Genomic DNA, 18,311 nt, shown 5'->3' with positions numbered 1-18,311 from the left:
CACAGATCACAGAATGATTGAAGTTGTAAGGGGCCTTAAGGCCATACTGTCTAACATTCATGCTCAAAAGCAAGGTCACCTAAACCTGATTATCAAGGAGCATAACCAGATGGCTTTTGAGTCTATCCGAGACAGACATTGGCTGAGACAACACAGTTTGCCACAACACCCAGTGAAATAAACAACTGCCTGGCCAGAGATCTGCAGGAAGACACAGAATCCCATTTTGATATCTGCCCCACTTAAAATATTCCAACTGGGAAGATGGTAAGAGTCAGACTGCCTGCAACTGCAGCCGTGGAACCAGTCTCGGGTGTCACTTCACTGTGGTGCCCCTGCCTCAAAGAACCAGAAGTGACAAGAAAAAAACCTACTCTGCCTGAATGAGGGGAAGAAAACCCTGCTTGTGCTGTGAAAGGAATCTTACTGGGCAGGGACTGAACTGCTTTAGTTCAAGCTGAGGGGCTTTGTGCTGCTCCTGCATCCATCACATGACGCTGATGTAGTCAGCAAAGGCCTGTGAGGAGTCCCACGAGTCGTTGACCACACTGCACACAGCTTTGAGACGCCGGAGTGCTTCTTGAGCTGTTTCGGCATCCTGGTCCAGCCAGTTTTGGAAGAGGCGGAGGTGTGTGAATTGAATCTGTCCCCCTCGCTGCTGGATGTGGCCCTCCAGCTTCTTTGTGAACTCCAGGAGCCCATCAGGCTTGATGCAATTTGAGCTTTCCAGGGAAAGGAGGACACCAAAAATAAAAGGGGATAAAAAGGGGTGGGGGAAGTGCACATTATGAATTGCTGGAAACTTTGTAATGCTAAGATGGTAACCACTGACGAGTTAAACTTGTTATCCTGGCCTCCTTAAGTAGCCCTATCTATGGCCTTAAAATGTTGCTGGACACAGGTGCCTGACAAAGCAGTGCCAGGAGCACTTCTGTCTCACAGCAGCTGTCAACTGTCTGGCCCAACCCACAAGTCCCAGTGCAAGCCTCAGCAGTGAGTGATCATTTATCTCTTCCTTCTGGGAAAATCTGGACAGCATGTGTCAAGTCCTGGTATCTTACATGAAAAGGTCATTTCCCCTGCAGAGATGTGTAAATAAATATGAAGTTGCATACTGGACTTCATCCTGTGAGAGGTACCATAGCAATCAGGATTGAAGGCTGCTGAAGCAGTGGCTATGGTTAAATAAATTGGCAAGCCTCCATACTCTCAGCAACCTGAGCCATTCAGATGTAAAGAAGGGGGAACAAATCAAACAAAACTCTCATTAGTATTGCAGAAATGTCACCTGCCATGTGCTTCATGAAGGTTAATGCTTATGGGGCTCAAGAAGAGAGCAGCAGTTCAGGGTGAAGACCAAAGAGGAGGAATGGAATGCAGAGGCATTCACAGGATCTGATGGGGCAGTGGGAACAGTGCTGGTCACACTGAAGCCTTAGATTAAATGTATGTAGGGGTGTCCTAACTTGCTGGAAGTCTCTGGGGTTGTATGTTCCCACTGCAGTGTTTCTCTAAGCTTTTCTTGGGTACACATTCCTTTAAGAAACAAAACCATGCTCAGGCTTCTGCTGCCTGAGCCCAGTTCAGACCTGGCCTTTCTGAAACAAGAAGTTCAGTGTTTAGAGCAGCAGAATACCTGACATCCAGCTGGCAAAGAGCAGAGGAGGAATCTTCAGAGAAAATATCTGCAAGGGCAACCAGCCTGTGGTTCCCTAAGAGGGGAGAAATGCACCTGTTAGATGCAGTTCACAACTGTGTTAAACATTTAAATTGCCCCAGGGCTGGCATCATGGTGCAGAAAGGAGGCTGTGAACATGTACATGCAGCACAAAGGGCTCATCTCTGCACCCTCAGTGGCCTAAAGCAAGTGCACCCTGATGAGCACAGCATTCAAGGCAATGGAAACATGCTGACAGTCCAGTCCTGGGTTTGAGAATTCAATGGCCAGCAGTAGAGGTCTGAACTCAAGCCTCAGAAATCAGGTGTATTTTAGGTAATCCCAAGCTTTCCCATTCAATTAACAGAACAGAAAACTATCCTGGATTTACCTGAAATTCATCTCTCAGACACTTCTTCTTCTGTGATCCAAACAGCCTACGGGTCCTGTAAATTCATGTCTTTGACACAAAACCTTCCTTAACATCCCCATCACTCTGGTGGCTGCCAGGAGCTTTTAAGGCACAAAATCCCCAAACTCAGGCAACATGAGAGGCACTGCATTTGCTGCTGGATCTTTTCCTTTCTAAAGGGGCTGAAGCAGATCAGTGCTCAGTCAAATCTGGAGTCCTGCTGCTACCTGCTTTTGCTGCAGAGAAAAGCAACCACAAGGCTCATGCAGCACCTGGTCTCCTGGCACACTGGAGAACACAACTGACATTCTGCCTTTAAAACATTAACTCTGTTCTGATTTTGTGAGCTAAATCCACTCTGCTCATCCATGTGTTAGGTTCACCTGCCAGCAACGATCATAACTGCAACCCTCAACGTTATCTCCAAGGGAGCTGGTCTGGGGCCAAGGTCTCATAGCAACATTCAGTGTACCCACCAAGGCGATTCCCAGGCAGTTTGAGGCTCTTCAGAGATGAATTTCTTTTCACTGCATTGATTATTTCTGACAAAAACTCATTAGTAGAGCTTTCAAACAGCCGGCAGAAGGAAAATGTGATTTCTGCAGAAGAAATGGATTGAGAGTACAACATTAGTACTCTCTGCACACTTCATTATTCCATAATTACATCCTACAGACGGCTCCAGACCTTAATCTGTGCACAAGAACAAAGCCTCCCCAGCAGTGGATTGCATACAACAGCTCTGCCCCTCTGTCACAAGAAGAAAGCAGAGATCACAGCCAGGGAAGTGGCTCTGCCAGCTGACCCAGTTAAAGACTGATGTGCTCTGCACGTTGGAAACCTTTGCTTTTTTAGAGCCAAGACCAGGGACTCTGCAGCGTGCCCCAGGTTTGCAGCTGCTCCTCTCTGCCCTGCTGGCACAAAGAACCAGACATGTTCCCACTCTGCCAACAGCTACAGATCAGCTCCAGTGACATTTGGCCGAATTTTACACATCTGAAGATCACCTCTTAACTGTCAGCCAGCCAAAAGCAAACACCTGCGGCACCTTTTGAGGCATCAGCACCCAAGAGTTTGCTGTACCTTGCAGGACAGGATCCTGAAGCAAAAGCAGAACTTCTTTCTGGTGCTCAGCCAGGTTCACATCATGAAAGCTCAGTTTCTTCAGACTTGGATTACACTCTAAAAGCAAAACAAGCTGTCAGGTAAAGTGCTGTACATCCCTGGGATAAAAAGACCTTTACCCACCTACCAGCTAATGCCCAGAAACTGAGTTGGACTGGGTAATTTGTTCTGGATTGTAGGTAATTAAAAGGAACCATCCTGCTGTGCAGGATCACTCACATGCTCAGCACAGAAAGTGGGGTAGCTGACACCCAGTTCCCTTTCTTGGATGACTTCAAGGATGTCCATATTGAAGAAATGAACCCACCTAAGCTGGCTTCATGCTAAAGGATGGAAGATCACAGCAAAGAAGCTACTCTGTGTGTCCTAGTGATGCTATCGATCTACAGGCTAGCAGAGTACCTTTGAGTGCCTCCAGAAGGAGCCCAAGCTCCTGAGAACAGGGCAGCGTGGCACTGTCAAGGGACAGCTGCTGGAGAGACTTTGATGCCTTGAGCACTGGCAGCAGGAACTCGGTGTGCAGGGGTTCCCTGGGAAATCTTATCTCCAGCTGCTCCAAGCAGCTCTCTAAGAGAATAAAAACAAAGAACAATGAAAGAGCTCAGTCTGACATGCCCATCTTCAACACAGCTAGGTCCCAGAGCAAGCAAGAAGTCTCTATGCCTGATGTGACCGTTTAGGTTGGCAGGAAGTGTCTGTGTGATGCACCCTGCCCCATAGAGCTCAGGCAATTCGGACCTATGGTAATGTAAATCACTTCAGGCTTGTTTCAGGACTCCTGCCACATCACAGCCACCAATTTCTGCTTTGTTCTGGCAGTGAAACAACACTTGACAAAAGGTCACACTTTATGCACTAACCAGTCTGTTTGCCCACAGCACAGAAACTCTCTGACCCTGCTCCATACTCACTCAAGCTTTGCTTGCTGCTTTTCTGGTCATTCAAGGGTTAGTCAGGGTCATGAGAAACCTGTGAGCTGAGAGCATGATGCTCTGTCTCCCAGACTGCAATCCAGAGACTTTGACACTGCTTTGCCATCATCTGTGGTACTGTGACGATCAAGAGATGCCTTTCCTCTGCTTAGGGGTCTAAGGCTTAGAACCTCACAGTCAATAGGCTGGACAAAGCAGAAGCTCCCAACCAGTTGACAGATCTGGTGAGATATGCTCCCAGCAGGCTCTTGAGGACAGTCACTACTAGCAGGTTATGACTGGCACTGTACAGGGCTAATGCTGCAGCAGGCTGGCATACAGCAATAGAATACTTTGTCCAAGATTCAGACTTCACTGAGCATATGAGGCTGGAAATGACAAACTTCAACACCATCTAAATCAGAAAGCTGAGGCTGTAATTGCTCAGTTACACATCACTGTATCAGTCTACGGATCAAATGTGCATGCCAGGCTCTTACAGCTCTATCTACCTGCCACATCCTGGTCATCACTTAGAATAATGATTCCTACCTGGGATTTCTGCCTCACTGCAGCTTGGATTCCCCTCTGGCCTGTTTCCCTCCAGCTGGTTTTTGAGGTCGAAGCTGACTGAGAGTGTGTGGAGCTGGGGAAAGGCGCCCAGGATGCAGCGAACAAGCTCCATGCAAGGCATGTGGGAGAAGACGTCGCTGACACGCACCACGCGGAGCTGGCAATCCGAGCGGCGGGAGAGGGCCCGGAGCCCAGAGAGGATGCAGGAGATGTTAGCACCCAGGCCTGGAACAGCATTTGTACAGAAAGGTGTTAGCTGTGCCTGTACAGACACCGACACGTGCAGCTGGAGCCGTGCCAGTGGCCAAGGACCCCAAGTCAAAGGCTAAACTCACAGCCTGCATTATCCACACGTTAAGCTACAATCAGTATAGGGGAGAAGGAGATCTGACTCTTCCCTTTCCCTCTCTGCACAGCATTTAAGCAGAAGGCCAGGGACTGTTCTGAGGCAGAAAGGCCCCATTCTCGCCTACACAGAATCATAGAATCAACCAGGTTGGAAAAGACCTGAGAGATCATCAAGTCCAACCTACTACCTACTACCTACCACCTCATGACTAACTAAACCATGGCTTCAAGCGCCCCATCCAATCCTTTCTTGAACACCTCCAAGGGTGGAGACTCCACCACCTCCCTGGGCAGCCCAGTCCAAAGGCCAATCACTCTTTCTGTGAAGAACTTTCTCCTCACCTCCAGCCTAAGTCCTCACGCTCATTAAACATCTCTGTGGGTGGCATTCTCAAGGATGACACTCTTACAATGCCCATTACAGTAAAAATAAAGTCAAGGTGAACCTGAGTAGTCTGGAAGGAGGCAAGCTGTTTGCACCACTAACCATTGTACGACAGCACCAAGTTTTCTAAAGACACCCAGGAGCTCAGCAGGTTACTCAAAGTCCGACATGTCTCCCCAGTCAAAGGAATGGAAAACAATTCCAGCGTGGACACACTTCGGAAGCGGCGAGCAGCTTTCAGGGAAAAGACCCCAGCGGAGCCTCCTCTTTTCTTACAGCCAGCATGGCCAGTGCACGGAGACCCCGGCGAGGAGCTGGTCCAGCTATCAGCATTTTCTCCCTCTGCAGCACTGTTTTTGTCAAGTAATCCCGAACTGTCCTCTCTGGCGACAGTAAAAACAAAATCATAGAGATCTTCTGGGTCAGCGTAGGGTCCCCTGCTTCGCCTGAGGCAGCGACGTTTCTTCCCCACGGCGGATTTCAGCCGCCGGCGTGTCCTACGAAGGACGGAGCCACACGACAGCTGGCTTGAGCTGCAACGAGAGTATCCCCCCTGAATGCCAGCGTGGTCACAGGGCACAGTGCTGCTACCCTCCTCACATGCTTGGTTTTGCAGAGGAGGACTTCTTGGTCTGGAGAGGACAGGGTTCAGGCAAGTGTCAGCCCTGTATCTATTCACCTCCACACTGGCCTCCTCCGGGGCCCTAGGGGATCCTACCTGGTTCTCGCCATCACTCTGCTCCCTCTCATCATAACGGCCCCTCTCTGCTCGCTCATGTGCTAGCTCCTGGCTTTGGGCTTTGCCCTCCTCTCTGCAAAGGCCACATGGGCTGCTGTGATAAGCAAGGGCATTTCCTGAACGCCAAAATCCAGCACTCATGCTCAAAATGAGAACAAGAAGAACTGTGTCAGGAACAGGCCAGGAATACATGGACACCTGGCTGACAGAGCCGTGGTGAATCAGCCGGTGAAGAAGCAGAACCAGCGAATGCCTGATGGACTGGTCGGAGGAGAGGAGATGCTGGAACTTCAGGATGTGCAGGGAGCTAGCCAGGTTTTCAAGCACTTTCTGGTTGTGCTCAGCAGTGAGCTCCACTGCACCCTGCAGCATGTTGCAGAGGGTAAGCTGGGAAACGTGTGGGGAGCTGTGGAGCAGAGGTGAGAAGTGCTGGTCATTGAGACGCCAGTCAGAGGAAACATCCAAGACACCATGAAGAACGTTTGAGAAGAACGTTTCAAGGAACTTCTTCCTCCAACAGGTTATACTCTGCAATTAAGCAACAGGGATGTATTAATAAAAAGCCAGGCAAAAAGTTCAATTATTATTATCTGCTAGCCTGGCAAATGCAGTGTCCTAAAGAAAGTACTGCAGGCACAACTGAGACTGCCTTGCCAGTTCTCAGCATCTGTGATGGGTTACACCCATCCTGAAAGCAGTGGGAGGGAGGGCTTGTGAGAGCTTTGCCCTCCCTGGAGGGGGTTTTTCCCCCTGGGAAATTGAGTTAGTCTGTTCCACTCCTCCTCCCTGTCCAGCAAGCCTATATAAAAAGGAAGACACTGCAGCCATTAGCTCTCTTTTACTTCTGCCTCGTGGGGACGAAAGAGAGTTGCTGCTGGCTTCCTGCTTCCACGTGGTCAGGCCTGGTCCTCCTCCTCTCTGCTACATCCACGCCTCTTCAAAGGACTCCAAAGGACTAGTTTTGGACACATATTTTCCCCATCCATCCTTGTTCCTTACCCTTGTGAACCCTTCCTGTTATTGTTTTTTATATCTATATATCTATAGTTTAAAGAAAACGTTTACCTCTCTACTTCCAAGCTGACTCCAAATTATTTCTTGGTAGATTTGCTCCTTCCCTTTCTTTTTCCTCTCGATCAGGAAAGAGGAGGGGGGAGTGGCGGAGGGATTCTCAGCCTTGCCCCCTATCTGAGCTCTTAAATCCCAGTTAAGGCTCAAACCACCACAGCATCTTTCCTCAGTTTGTGTGTGCTGAAACACTGAGCTACTCAAATCTCTTGCTTCATCCTGCTTCTGGCCTAATTAAAGCACATTCACTCGCTGGAAGTTAAGTCGTGGTTTTGCCTACTAAAAGCGACATCCTTGGGAATCTTCTCCCCGAGCATGTACTTACAGGCTGTGATTAAGTTGTCTGTTGACAATTCTTTTGTGCAGCTGCTTCAGGTTTCTTAAAACCATTCTTCCAAAGTCACTGTCTTAAGTACTTTTCTCGCACTTTCTAAGATCCCAGCACATTCTTTTGCCAGCGTAGGTGTAAGCATGACATAAGATACTGTTTTTATCCTCTCTTCCCCTAAGAATTACATCTCTTAGGAGAGGATTTATTCTTTCAGCAAACTCACTGTTCTGAGATGGAGAGTGTGGCTGTACATCACTGTTCTTGTGAAGAACCTTGTTTCCCAAAATGATCATGCTACCAGGGTCATGCCTCGGTCTGGAGCTCTCGAAGTGCTTGTAAACAAGCACCAGCACACAAAGGTGGCCAGCAGCCCCAGCAGGCTTAGGGAGGAGATGGCAGAAACAGGGTGGCTCCGTCATGCCCCTTCTCCCTCTGGCAGTGTCCCCTCACCTCTGAGTTGGGTGGCCTGGTTTTCATCACATCATCCCACAGCTTGCGCCAGATGGGCTGTGTTGAGAGGCCTGGGGGTAAAAAAATAACCATCTGGGATTATTAATCAACTGGGGGGATCCTGTCCTGACTCTCACAGGGGCACTGTGCAGACAAGGGGCAGCACTGGGGGGCACAGACCCAGAACCCTTCAGCAAAAGGCTGGTGCTTTGGAGTGAAGGGAGGATGCCACCTTTCCATAGAATGGCTTAGGTTGGAAGGGACCTTTGAGATCTTCTGCTCTAGCCTCCTTGTTGTGGGCAGGGATGCCTCTCAGCTAGATTTGGCTGCTCTTGCCCTCATCCAACCTGGCCTTTAACACACCCCCAGAGAGGAGACATCCACAACTTCCCTGGGCAGCTTATTCCACAGGCCCACCACCCTTGTCCTGAAGAACTCCTTCTTAAGTTCCAGTCTAAACCTACTCTCCCTTGGCTTAAAACCATTCACTATTGCTAGACACCCTCTCCAGCCCTGCTGTAGGATCTGTTCAGGTATTGGAAGGCAGCTCTAAGGTCCTCCTGGAGTCTTCCCTAGGCTGATCAACCCCAGCTCCCTCAGCCTATCCTCGTAGCAGAGGTATTCCAACCCTTGGGACTGTTTTCGCTCCAACTTCTCAGAGGCTGGGGCTGAGAATGGGCTAGAAATGGCAGGTTTTGTTGGTCCTCAAAAGGAGCAAGATGGATGAATGCATGTCCCCTGGCTATGGGACAGGGCTCAAGGTTTAGAACGCAGGGCTCAAGCCTTGGTGGCAGAGACTGTGCTCCGGGGGGTGTCGTCGTCGCGGGGTGTCACGTCCCACCCTCTCACAGAGAAGTTGACCCCGCCAGCCCAGGGCTCCCATTTCCAAGCAGCAGAGGTTCGTCCCTGCAGCGGGGTTCCTCTCTCCAGCTGGGGGGCCTCCTGTGCCGGGCTCCCCTCTCCAGGTCTACGAGCGTGCCCGCAGTATGGGTGGAGTTTGTCTACACCATCAGTTTCGGGGGGCTCGTCCCTCCCTTCCTCCCGGGGTCCCCCCGACGGTTTGTCGCCATCCCCGCCGGTGTCACCTGCTCTCCGCGCGGCGTCCTCGGCGCGCTCGAGACGGAAGACGGAGAGAAGCGGCAGGAGTCCCCGCAGGAGGTGCCCGGGCAGCGCTGCGGGGAGAGCCAGAGGGAGACAGCGGCAGGGTGCGGGCAGGCCCCGGGCCCCGCGCCCCGCCGCCCCGCGCTGCCCGCTCCTTACCCCAGACGTCCTGCTCCAGGGCCCCCATGCTGCAGCTCACCGCCGCCGCGCTCAGCGCGAACAGGCTGCGTGGACCCTCCGCCGCCATTGCCGTACTCAGCGCCGCCTCCGTGCCCCCGCCATCTTGGGAAGGGACACCCCCTTAGCTTCCGCGCCCCGCTGTCGCCATCTTGCGAGGAGGATGAAGCGGGCGGCCATCTTGGGGAGGTCGCGTCAAGTGACATCCACTCCCCACGTGGGGCCGGGCAGGCCGACAGCGATAGCCAGTGAGCCGGCATTCAGGCTGCGATCCCTGGCGAGAAGGGCATAAAGAAAGCAGAGAACAGAACGGTAGACATCTTGAGACGGCCAATGATCCTTTTTTGGGAGGGATGCTCCCAGTTCCGAATTGGCGGAGGGCGGCCGCAACGCGCTGCGAGCGCATTTCCGCTTCCGGGGAGAGCGGCGGCGCTTCCGGCGGGTGACCCTGTCGAGTCCTTCTGGGCGGCGGGAGCGGAGCAATGGGGCTGCACGATACCGTCGTTCACGCCGGGGAGCCCGAGGTGAGCGGGGCTGGACTGAGCTGGGGTCGGCCGGCGGGGCCCGCGCCGGGTGCCCGAGTGACGTGGGCAGATCGGTAACTGTGTGTTCTCTCTCTCTTTTTTTTTGTCTTTCGCTAGGAGGAGGAAGAAGAGCTGGTGGTAAGTCGAGAGGCCTGGGCCGCCGCTGCTGGGGGAGCTGGTGGCCTCGGTGGCGGCGGGGACGGCTGCGGCTCCCCGTCAGGGGTAGATGACCCGATGTCTTGAGGCAGTGACAAGCTCGTATGGAACTGAGCCCCCGTCACTATCCTGTGCTGTCAGTCCAGAGCTTAGTGAGGAGCTAGCTTGAATCCAGGCTTCGGTGTGGATTGTAGAAGCATAGAAAGATTGGGGTTGGACAGGCCATAAAGGTCATCTGGTTCTAGTCCCTTTGCCGTGGGCAGAGACACTGTCTGCTAAGTGCAGGCTGCACAAAGCTCCATCCACCCTGGCCTTGAACACTTAGGAGGATGAGGCATCCACAAATCCCAATGCACTCCACCCTCACAGTAAAGACTTCATTTATTCCTTATATTTAAATCTATTGTCTGTCAATTTAAAACCATTACCTCTTGTCTTATTACTGCACTCCCTGAGAAGGTGTCTCCTAATCTTACCTGTTGGTCCCCTTTAAGTACTAGAAGGCTGTAAAAAGGTCTTCTCAGAGCCTTCTCTTCTACAGGCTGAACAATCCCAACTTTTTCAGCCTCTCCTCATGTGGAGGATGCTCCAGACTCCTGATCATTTTTGTGGCCCTTCTCAGGACCTGCTCGAGCAGGTCCATGTCTTTCTTACACTGGGACCCCCAGAGCTGGACACTACTTCAAGTGGGGTCTCATGTGAATGGAACAGAGGGGAAGAATTGCCTCCCTCTACCTCCTGGCCACGCTTGTTTTGAGGCAGCCCAGGATATGGCTGGCCGCCTGAGCTGTGAGTGTGCATTTTAAGCTTATGTACAGCTTTTCATCCACCAGTGCCCCCAAGTCCTCTGCAGAGCTGCTCTCAATCTTTGCACCCACCCCCCACCCTGTAATTTTGGCTTGGGATTGCCTCAACCCACGTACAGGAGTTTGTACTTGGCCCTGTTGAACTTCACGAGGTTCGTGTTGCCCCGCTTCTCAAGCCTGTGCAGGTCTTCCTGGATGTTCCTCTAGCATGTTATCTGCACAGTGTATGACTTGCTCTTAAAGCAGTGGGTCTTGGGGTGAAACAGCTTTGGGATCTCCCAGTTTTCACAGCAGCCCTGTTTCTGCAGGATCCTTTAGAAACAATCCGGGAGCACTGCGAGCAGACGGAGAAGTGCGTGAAGGCGCGGGAGCGGCTGGAGCTCTGTGACGCACGGGTGTCCTCCAGGTCCCAGACAGAAGAGCAGTGCACAGAGGAGCTTTTTGACTTCCTGCATGCCAGGGACCACTGTGTAAGTGCAGCACCTGGGAGCCCCAGCTGCCTTTCACTTCTGAGGGTGCAGACAGTTCGAGTGGGAGATTTGGGGCTGTTCAGTCTGGAGAAAAGAAGGCTCCAAGGTGACCTTATTGTGGCCTTCCAGTATCTGAAGGGGGCCTATAAGAAGGCTGGGGAGGGACTTGTTAGGAGATCAGGTAATGATAGGACTAGGGGGAATGGAATGAAGCTGGAAGTGGGGAGATTCAGGCTGGACGTGAGGAGGAAGTTCTTCACCGTGAGAGTGGTGAAGCCCTGGAATGGGTTGTCCAGGGAGGTGGTTGAGGCCCCATCCCTGGAGGTGTTTAAGACCAGGCTGGATGAGGCTCCTGATCTAGTGTGAGGTGTCCCTGCCCATGGCAGGGGGGTTGGAACTAGATGATCCTTGTGGTTCCTTCCCACCCTGACTGATTCTATGATTCTATGGTATGGCAGCTCCTCAGTCACAGTGAGTGCTGAAGAACTGTGAGCCCTGATACTTTTTCTTGCTAAATCTTTGGTTCCTCCTTGTTACAACAGTTCCAGCAGCAAGTTGGTAGGTTATTAGATTAAGCCATAAGTCACATTGTTTCTGCCTGCAAATGATCCTTCTGCTATTTCAGTGTTGTGTTTGCCCTTTTAAAGTTAGACTTAGTCTGAGGTAAAACTCCATGAGGAATCTCTGCTTGTAGTTGTCTGAAGCGACTTGTTGCCAAGCAGTGAGCAGAGTGGAGGGCTGTGGGGCCAGCTGTGTTAGTGGCCCAGAAGACCACAATGCAGGTGGTAACACTGCCATTTTCCAGCAGCCCTAAACTCCCCATTACTGAGTGTGTTGTCTCTTCTTTTCAGGTTGCTCACAAACTCTTCAAGAGCCTGAAGTAAGGGCGGGTATGATTGTCCATCTGCTTCCACAGCCAATGTTGGCAGTTCCTGATCCACAGTACTGCTTCCTGCCTGTTCATTCTCCATGCCCAGTGTAAACAAAATGGCTTCCTGGCAGCGACCTCTGTTCTCCTGGAAGAAGATGTGCAGCTGCACACAAAAAATGTGTTGATGTCCTGTGATTTTCCATAGTAAACATTGAGAATCCTCATGGAAATGCCCTCTGTTTATTTCCTTGGCCGTGTGTTTCTGACTTGTGCTGCATGAAGATGAAATTAGTGGGGGTTGGAACCCAGTTTGGGGGACAGACTTTTCCTCGCTTTTGTGGGACTGTCCTTTTGTGTGCAGCCTCATCCCACAGGGAAGAATTTGTCTCTTGGACCACATGCCCTGGGAGGCCCATATTGAAGCAGTAAGCTCTGACTAAATGGAAGGGAATGAGCCTCTTCCAGGAGAGAAATTTCCCTTCCACCTTGGAGGAGGACTGCTGGCTGTCCTTTGCTGCCAGCAGCTGGAAGCTGCACCTTTGTGTTCTTGCCCAGAGTGATGGACCACATGGCTGCAGACTGGCTGCAGGGTGGTGGTTCCACCTGCTCAAACCCCAAGTAGAGTATGAAGGGTCACCTGAGGCAGCTAAAGCCTGTCTATGTGAGTCAATAGCCCCTTCTGCTGACCTGGGGCTGTCCTGGGGCAGGGTCAAGTTCATCCTCTGCCTGTGTTTTCTTGAAGTAGGATTTTTTTGTGAGTAGGTGTTTCCCAGAGTAGCAAACCTGCTTTCAACCAGCATTAAAAACGAGCGGGGTGCGGGGGGGGAGGAGAGGGAGGAATCACTTTGTGAATGTACTGTATTAATGTAGCACCATAAGCCTTTTGCTGTTGGATTTCCAGTTTAATCCCTGGTGGAGCTTTACTGGGGCACGTGTAGCATGCTCATTGCGGAGGTTTTGGTTGGTTGGGTTTGGTCTTTGGGGTTTTTTCCCCCCCTTGGGGCACACTGAAGCCGCGCGTGTGTTCCTCCCGCCGCAAGCCTCTTTGCTCTCCAGCCGTAGATGCCCAAAGCCGGCTCTCCAGTCCCCGCAAGCTGTTCCGCAAGCTGTTCCGCAAGCCCCGATAACCCCACCCGGGGTTTACTCGCCCAGGCGGGGGCGGTGCGGAGCTCCGCGGGGGCTGCTCCGGGCGGCGGAGCGGCTCCGGTGCTGGTGCCGGCCCCGCCCCGGAAGGTGCGCGGCGACGGCGGCGGCGCGGAGCGATGGCGGCGCTGGGCGGCCGCGGGAGGGTGGCGGCAGCGCTGCTGCTGCGGCGGGGGCCGCCGCCGGGGCTGGCGCCGGGGCCTCGTCGGCACCGCTACAAGGAGAAGTGGGTGAGCGGGTCCCTGCCGTGCGGACGCCCGACCCCGCCGCCGGGGCTGGCCCGCCCCGCGCTGCGCCCCCGCTGTGGCCCCCGCTAACCCTTTTGGACCCCGCTGATCGCTCCGTTTCACCCCCGCGCGGCTCTCGCTGCACTCTGTAACACCCCCGTACCTGTCACACCGCTCTGCACACAGCCGGGCACCTCCTTGCATGCTCTCCTCGGGTCCCCAGGCGTTCCCGGTGCCACCAGCCCATGACTGCTACCAGTCCACGGGTGCCCGGAGCGCAGTCACTCTCTGGGACCGCAGAGAGACCCCAGGGGCTTTCATCAGTGCAGAACCTGGCACTGAATTCTCCTTGGAAAACCGTTGAGGCTGGAGGGAATGCTGGGCTGTGGAGGTGTTCTGTCTTTTAACGTCTCTGATACTTTTTCCCCCCAAGGCTGCCACAGCTCCCCGCATCCCCCCGACACGCCTGGCGCTGCACCACTTTGACACGAACTACAGCCTGCAGCTGAAGGACTTGTGGCCCTCTGTCCGCATTGGCCTGCTCTGTGAGCAGAAGTATGGTGCCCTCATGAACAACTTCTCTTCTGCTGAGCATGTCAGCCAAGAGCTGGAGCTGCTGAATGCCACCGATTTTGTTTCTGAAGCCCCCCAAAAGGCGCAGGTTGCAGCTGTGGAAGAAGCGGAGAGAGGAGAAAGCAGGTCCCAGGAGGGGTCTGGCAAAGGCAGGGCAGTGATGCAGGCAGAGACAACGACACAGGCAGAGATGTCACCGCCGCTCTGTGCCTCCATCCACTCCAACATCAAGTGTTACACCTTCCCCAGGGGGGACATCACGCGCTTTCGCCCTGCACGGTGAGACATCCCTGGCACAGACTGCCTGCTCCCATTGCCATCCATGGGAGCTGCATGTGTGTGAGCACTTGCTGCCTCTCTGTGCTCCCATCCTCATTCCTAACTGCTGTTCTCCCTCCCCTCGTTTGCTTTACCTGTGCAAACTGTTGATTTCCAGCCCAGACGCTCTGGGACTCCTTGACTATTACCTTCTGGATGCAGCATCTCTCCTGCCTGTCCTGGCACTCAACGTGCAGCCGGGTGACTGCGTCCTTGACCTCTGTGCTGCTCCGGGTGGCAAGACCCTGGCTCTGCTGCAGACCGGCCTTTGTGGTAAGTGGAGGTGGGTTGTTTCTTGCCCCCATGGATAAAATGGGGCTGGAAGAGTGTGCTGTGCCCATTGATGTCTGATCATTAATCACTTCTGGTTACAAGAGTTGGGCATCAGGTGTGTTTCTGCAAGTGACGCTCGCAGCGTGCCTGTTGTGTCCTCTCAGGGCATCTGGCAGCCAACGACGTTTCTGTTTCCCGGACAAAGAGGCTGTGCCAGGTTCTCCAGAGCTATGTTCCCAAAGAAATCAGGGAAACTGTGAGTGTCACGTCTTATGATGGAAGGGACTGGCAGCAGGTGGAAGGTGGCACTTTCCATAAGGTAGGTGGTTTGGAACTAGGTGAAATTCCTCCTGTTCCAGAGGAAGACAGCAGCTTATCCTGCAGTGAAATTGTGTAGTTTTCCATAATCTTCAATGGCAGAGAAAGAGAGAAGTAATCTAGAGCAACATATCCTCCTGCTGTACCCTTTCTGCAGGATCTGGTGCAGTTTAGGAAAGATGTTGAGTTGCTGGAAGGTGTCCAGAGAAGGGCAACAAAGCTGGGGAGGGGTTTGGAGCACAAGCCCTGTGAGGAGAGGCTGAGAGAGCTGGGGTTGCTTAGTCTGGGGAAGAGGAGGCTTGGGGGAGACCTTCTTGCTGTCTACAACTACCTGAAGGGAGATTGTAGCCAGATGGGGGTTGGTCTCTTCTCCCAGGCAACCAGCACCAGAACAAGAGGACACAGTCTCAAGCTGCACCAGGGGAAGTTTAGGCTGGATGTTAGGAAGAAAATCTTCACAGAGTGATTGGCCATTGGAATGGGCTGCCTGGGGAGGTGGTGGAGTCACTATCACTGGAGGTGTTTAGGAAGAGACTTGATGGGGTGCTTGGTGCCATGGTTTAGTTGATTAGATGGTGTTGGGTGATAGGTTGGACTTGATGATATTAAATGTCTTTTCCAACCTGGTTTATTCTATTCTATTCTATTCCATTCCATTCCATTCCATTCCATTCCATTCCATTCCATTCCATTCCATTCCATTCCATCCTACTCTGTCCTACTCTATTCTATGGGCATCTGGAGTTGTACCGTTATTTACCTGTGTAATTCCCCTTAAACCCCCTCTTTTAATCCTTCACCTGGAAGAGGTTAAATGTGAAGATTAAACAACCCCTGTTCCTCATCCATTTCCAGCTGTGGGACCTGGGAGTGTTGGTCTGGGAGGTGTCACTGCAAGGAGCTCTGGCCATGAATGATTGTGGATGTAGGTGCTGCAATAACGTCCACCAGGAAGACACATGGAGTTGAAATGTTAAATGAGGACACATGAGAGTGTGATGTTGTCCACCTTTCCTGTGTCTGTGTGCACATTCCCAAGCACAAAAGCAGCCAGATGAGTTGCAGCCTAGTGTGGGTGCACAGCTGTGCTCAGGCAGCTTCAGCTAGGCAGGGAACCAAGAGCTGCTTGGTGTGCAGCAAGCGTGGAGGAGATGGGCAAGGGGCAGGCTGCTCTGGGAGGTTTGCTGGGCGTGTCCTGGGCTCAGAACTATTGCAGCCCCTCTGCTGCTGCAGGTCCTGGTGGATGTACCCTGTACAACAGACAGGCACTCTGTCATGGAGAACGAGAACAACATCTTCCACAAGATGCGAACCAAGGAGCGTCAGATGTTGCCCATGCTGCAGCTGCAGCTGCTGATGTAAGTGAACTTGGTGGTGTGGTTTGGTGCTCTTTGTGTTACAGCAGCAGCTCTCTGTGGCCAGCAATGAAACCTCTTTGTGCTGTATGTGTCCCTGACTGGGAAGTATGGAAAGTATGAATAGTTTTCTGGAATGGCAGTGGTTGAACACACCAAATGTGTTCAGCCATTACCATAAGCATAAGAAGGTGCAGTTGTTCTTGGTCAAAGCAAATGTCCTTCCAGTCTCCAGCAGCAGCCATAGGAGGTAGGGGGGAGGGTCTAAGGCACAGGATGGGTACAGCATTGTCCTTTGGTGTGATGATCTCCTGGGTCCAGGCAGTCAGCCCTGGAGGATTCCTAAATGTGCTCATCTCCCAGCACACAGGAAGGCATGAAGGTGCTTCATCACCCCATTTTGCTGGCAAGTTTGAATGGGCTGACTATGAGCTGGGGCAATAAGGAGGCAGATTAGAGGGAGACCCATGGCTCTGCCTGAACTGTGAGAGCCTCTTCTGCTGTACATACTCTTAGCCCATTTCTTTGAAGGTGAGTGTAGATGACTGCCTCCATCTGCCCTCCGGTAGCATCTCTCCCACATTAAGTACTTTATCAATCTAAGAATCTATTTGCCTCATATTGCCCTGGTCTAAAACAGTTCTCAAGCTGCAGTGACACAGTGAGGTTGCTGAGCCTGTAGAGCTCAAGGAGATTTCTCTCTCCCATCCTATGAGTTAGATGTTGGCTTCCAATTGTGGTGGTTGGGAACGACGATGTCCCTCACAGCCCTCTGCTTCCCCTGATGGTGGGGGTGTGGGGTTAGGCCACACCTTGAGTCCTGTGTCCAGTTCTGGGCCCCTCAGTTTAAGAAGGATATTGAGACTTTTGAACGTGTCCAGAGAAGGGCAGCAAGGCTGGGGAGAGGTCTTGAGCATAAGCCCTGTGAGGAGAGGCTGAGGGAGCTGGGGTTGTTTAGCCTGGAGAAGAGGAGGCTCAGAGGAGACCTTATTGCTGTCTACCTGAAGGCAGGTTTTAGCCTGGTGGGGATTGGTCTCTTCTCCCAGGCAAGCAGCACCAGAACAAGAGGACACAGTCTCAAGCTATGCCAGGGGAAGTTTAGGCTGGAGGTGAGGAGAAAGTTCTTCCCAGAGAGAGTTGTTAGCCATTGGAATGTGCTGCCCAGGGAGGTGGTGGAGTCCCTGTCCCTGGAGATGTTCAAAAAGGGATTGGACATGGCAACTGAAGCCATGGTTTAGGTAGTCATGAGGTGTTGGGTGACAGCTTGGGCTTGCTGATCTCTGAGGTCTTTTCCAACCTTACTGATTCTACATCCATCTTGCCTGCAGGGCTGGAATCCTTGCCACCAAGCCAGGAGGGGAGGTGGTGTATTCCACATGCTCCCTCTCCCCGCTGCAGAACGAGTACGTGATGGAGAGGGCGGTAGAAATCGCAGCAAGCCAGTTTAACATCGGGGTCCGGGCCGAGGACTTGAGCCACTTCCGGACGCTCTTCCAGGACACCTTCTCCTTCTTCTCGGAGTGCCGGCTGGGGGAGCTTGTTCTGCCTCACCTCACAGCCAACTTTGGACCTATCTATTTCTGCAAGCTGCGGCGCCTCTAGATAGAGCAGCGGCCTCCTGCCTGCTGGCTGCCAGGAAGTACCTGCAGTTTCCCAGGGAAAGCAAAACCTGCTGCATTGTATTTATTTTTCTTGTTAAAATGTCTCAGAGGAAGGCTGCTTTTTCTTTCCCCTCTGCAGACAGAGAATAAATGAGAAAGACCTGCTGTGGAGTCTTCTGACTGTTGATCTGCTTGAGACTGAGGTGTTTAATGTAGGAAAGAGAAGAGGGTCTTACCAGAGTGATCTATCCACCTGTCTTGGCATGGAGTAAATGCCCCTGTGTGGATCCTGTGGAACCTTGACAGGCTGGACGGATGGGCAGAGTCCAATATGATGGCATTCAACAAGTCCAAGTGCTGGGTGCTGCAATTTGGTCACAACAACCCCATGCAGTGCTA

General features: G+C 52.4%; 3 protein-coding genes across 3 annotated transcripts; 2 read left to right on the top strand and 1 right to left on the bottom strand.

The window, feature by feature from the left end:
* Positions 1 to 378: 378 nt before the first annotated feature.
* LRRC41 (leucine rich repeat containing 41) lies at positions 379 to 9,614 on the bottom strand. Its single transcript, XM_054165200.1, has 10 exons — positions 9,260 to 9,614; positions 9,085 to 9,171; positions 8,000 to 8,070; positions 5,514 to 6,678; positions 4,658 to 4,903; positions 3,597 to 3,761; positions 3,153 to 3,251; positions 2,546 to 2,668; positions 1,637 to 1,712; positions 379 to 722 (listed from the first exon to the last, which is right to left on the bottom strand). The coding sequence occupies exons 1-10, from the start codon at positions 9,345 to 9,347 to the stop codon at positions 488 to 490; spliced, it is 2,355 nt and encodes a 784-aa protein (XP_054021175.1). The 5' UTR covers positions 9,348 to 9,614; the 3' UTR covers positions 379 to 487.
* Positions 9,615 to 9,682: 68 nt separating this feature from the next.
* On the top strand, positions 9,683 to 12,309 carry LOC104301638 (cytochrome b-c1 complex subunit 6, mitochondrial). Its single transcript, XM_054165201.1, has 4 exons — positions 9,683 to 9,801; positions 9,919 to 9,939; positions 11,072 to 11,233; positions 12,085 to 12,309. The coding sequence occupies exons 1-4, from the start codon at positions 9,760 to 9,762 to the stop codon at positions 12,115 to 12,117; spliced, it is 258 nt and encodes an 85-aa protein (XP_054021176.1). The 5' UTR covers positions 9,683 to 9,759; the 3' UTR covers positions 12,118 to 12,309.
* A 1,041-nt stretch (positions 12,310 to 13,350) lies between these two features.
* NSUN4 (NOP2/Sun RNA methyltransferase 4) lies at positions 13,351 to 17,978 on the top strand. The gene is made up of 6 exons (XM_054165260.1): positions 13,351 to 13,477; positions 13,908 to 14,326; positions 14,484 to 14,638; positions 14,803 to 14,957; positions 16,190 to 16,314; positions 17,640 to 17,978. Exons 1-6 carry the CDS (start codon positions 13,367 to 13,369, stop codon positions 17,911 to 17,913), a joined length of 1,239 nt encoding a protein of 412 aa, XP_054021235.1. The 5' UTR covers positions 13,351 to 13,366; the 3' UTR covers positions 17,914 to 17,978.
* The last annotated feature ends 333 nt before the right edge of the window (positions 17,979 to 18,311 follow it).

This window comes from Dryobates pubescens, chromosome 11, assembly GCF_014839835.1.
Source record: "Dryobates pubescens isolate bDryPub1 chromosome 11, bDryPub1.pri, whole genome shotgun sequence".
Classification (NCBI taxonomy): Eukaryota; Metazoa; Chordata; class Aves; order Piciformes; family Picidae; genus Dryobates; species Dryobates pubescens.
This window is presented reverse-complemented; position numbering and strand designations above follow the sequence as displayed.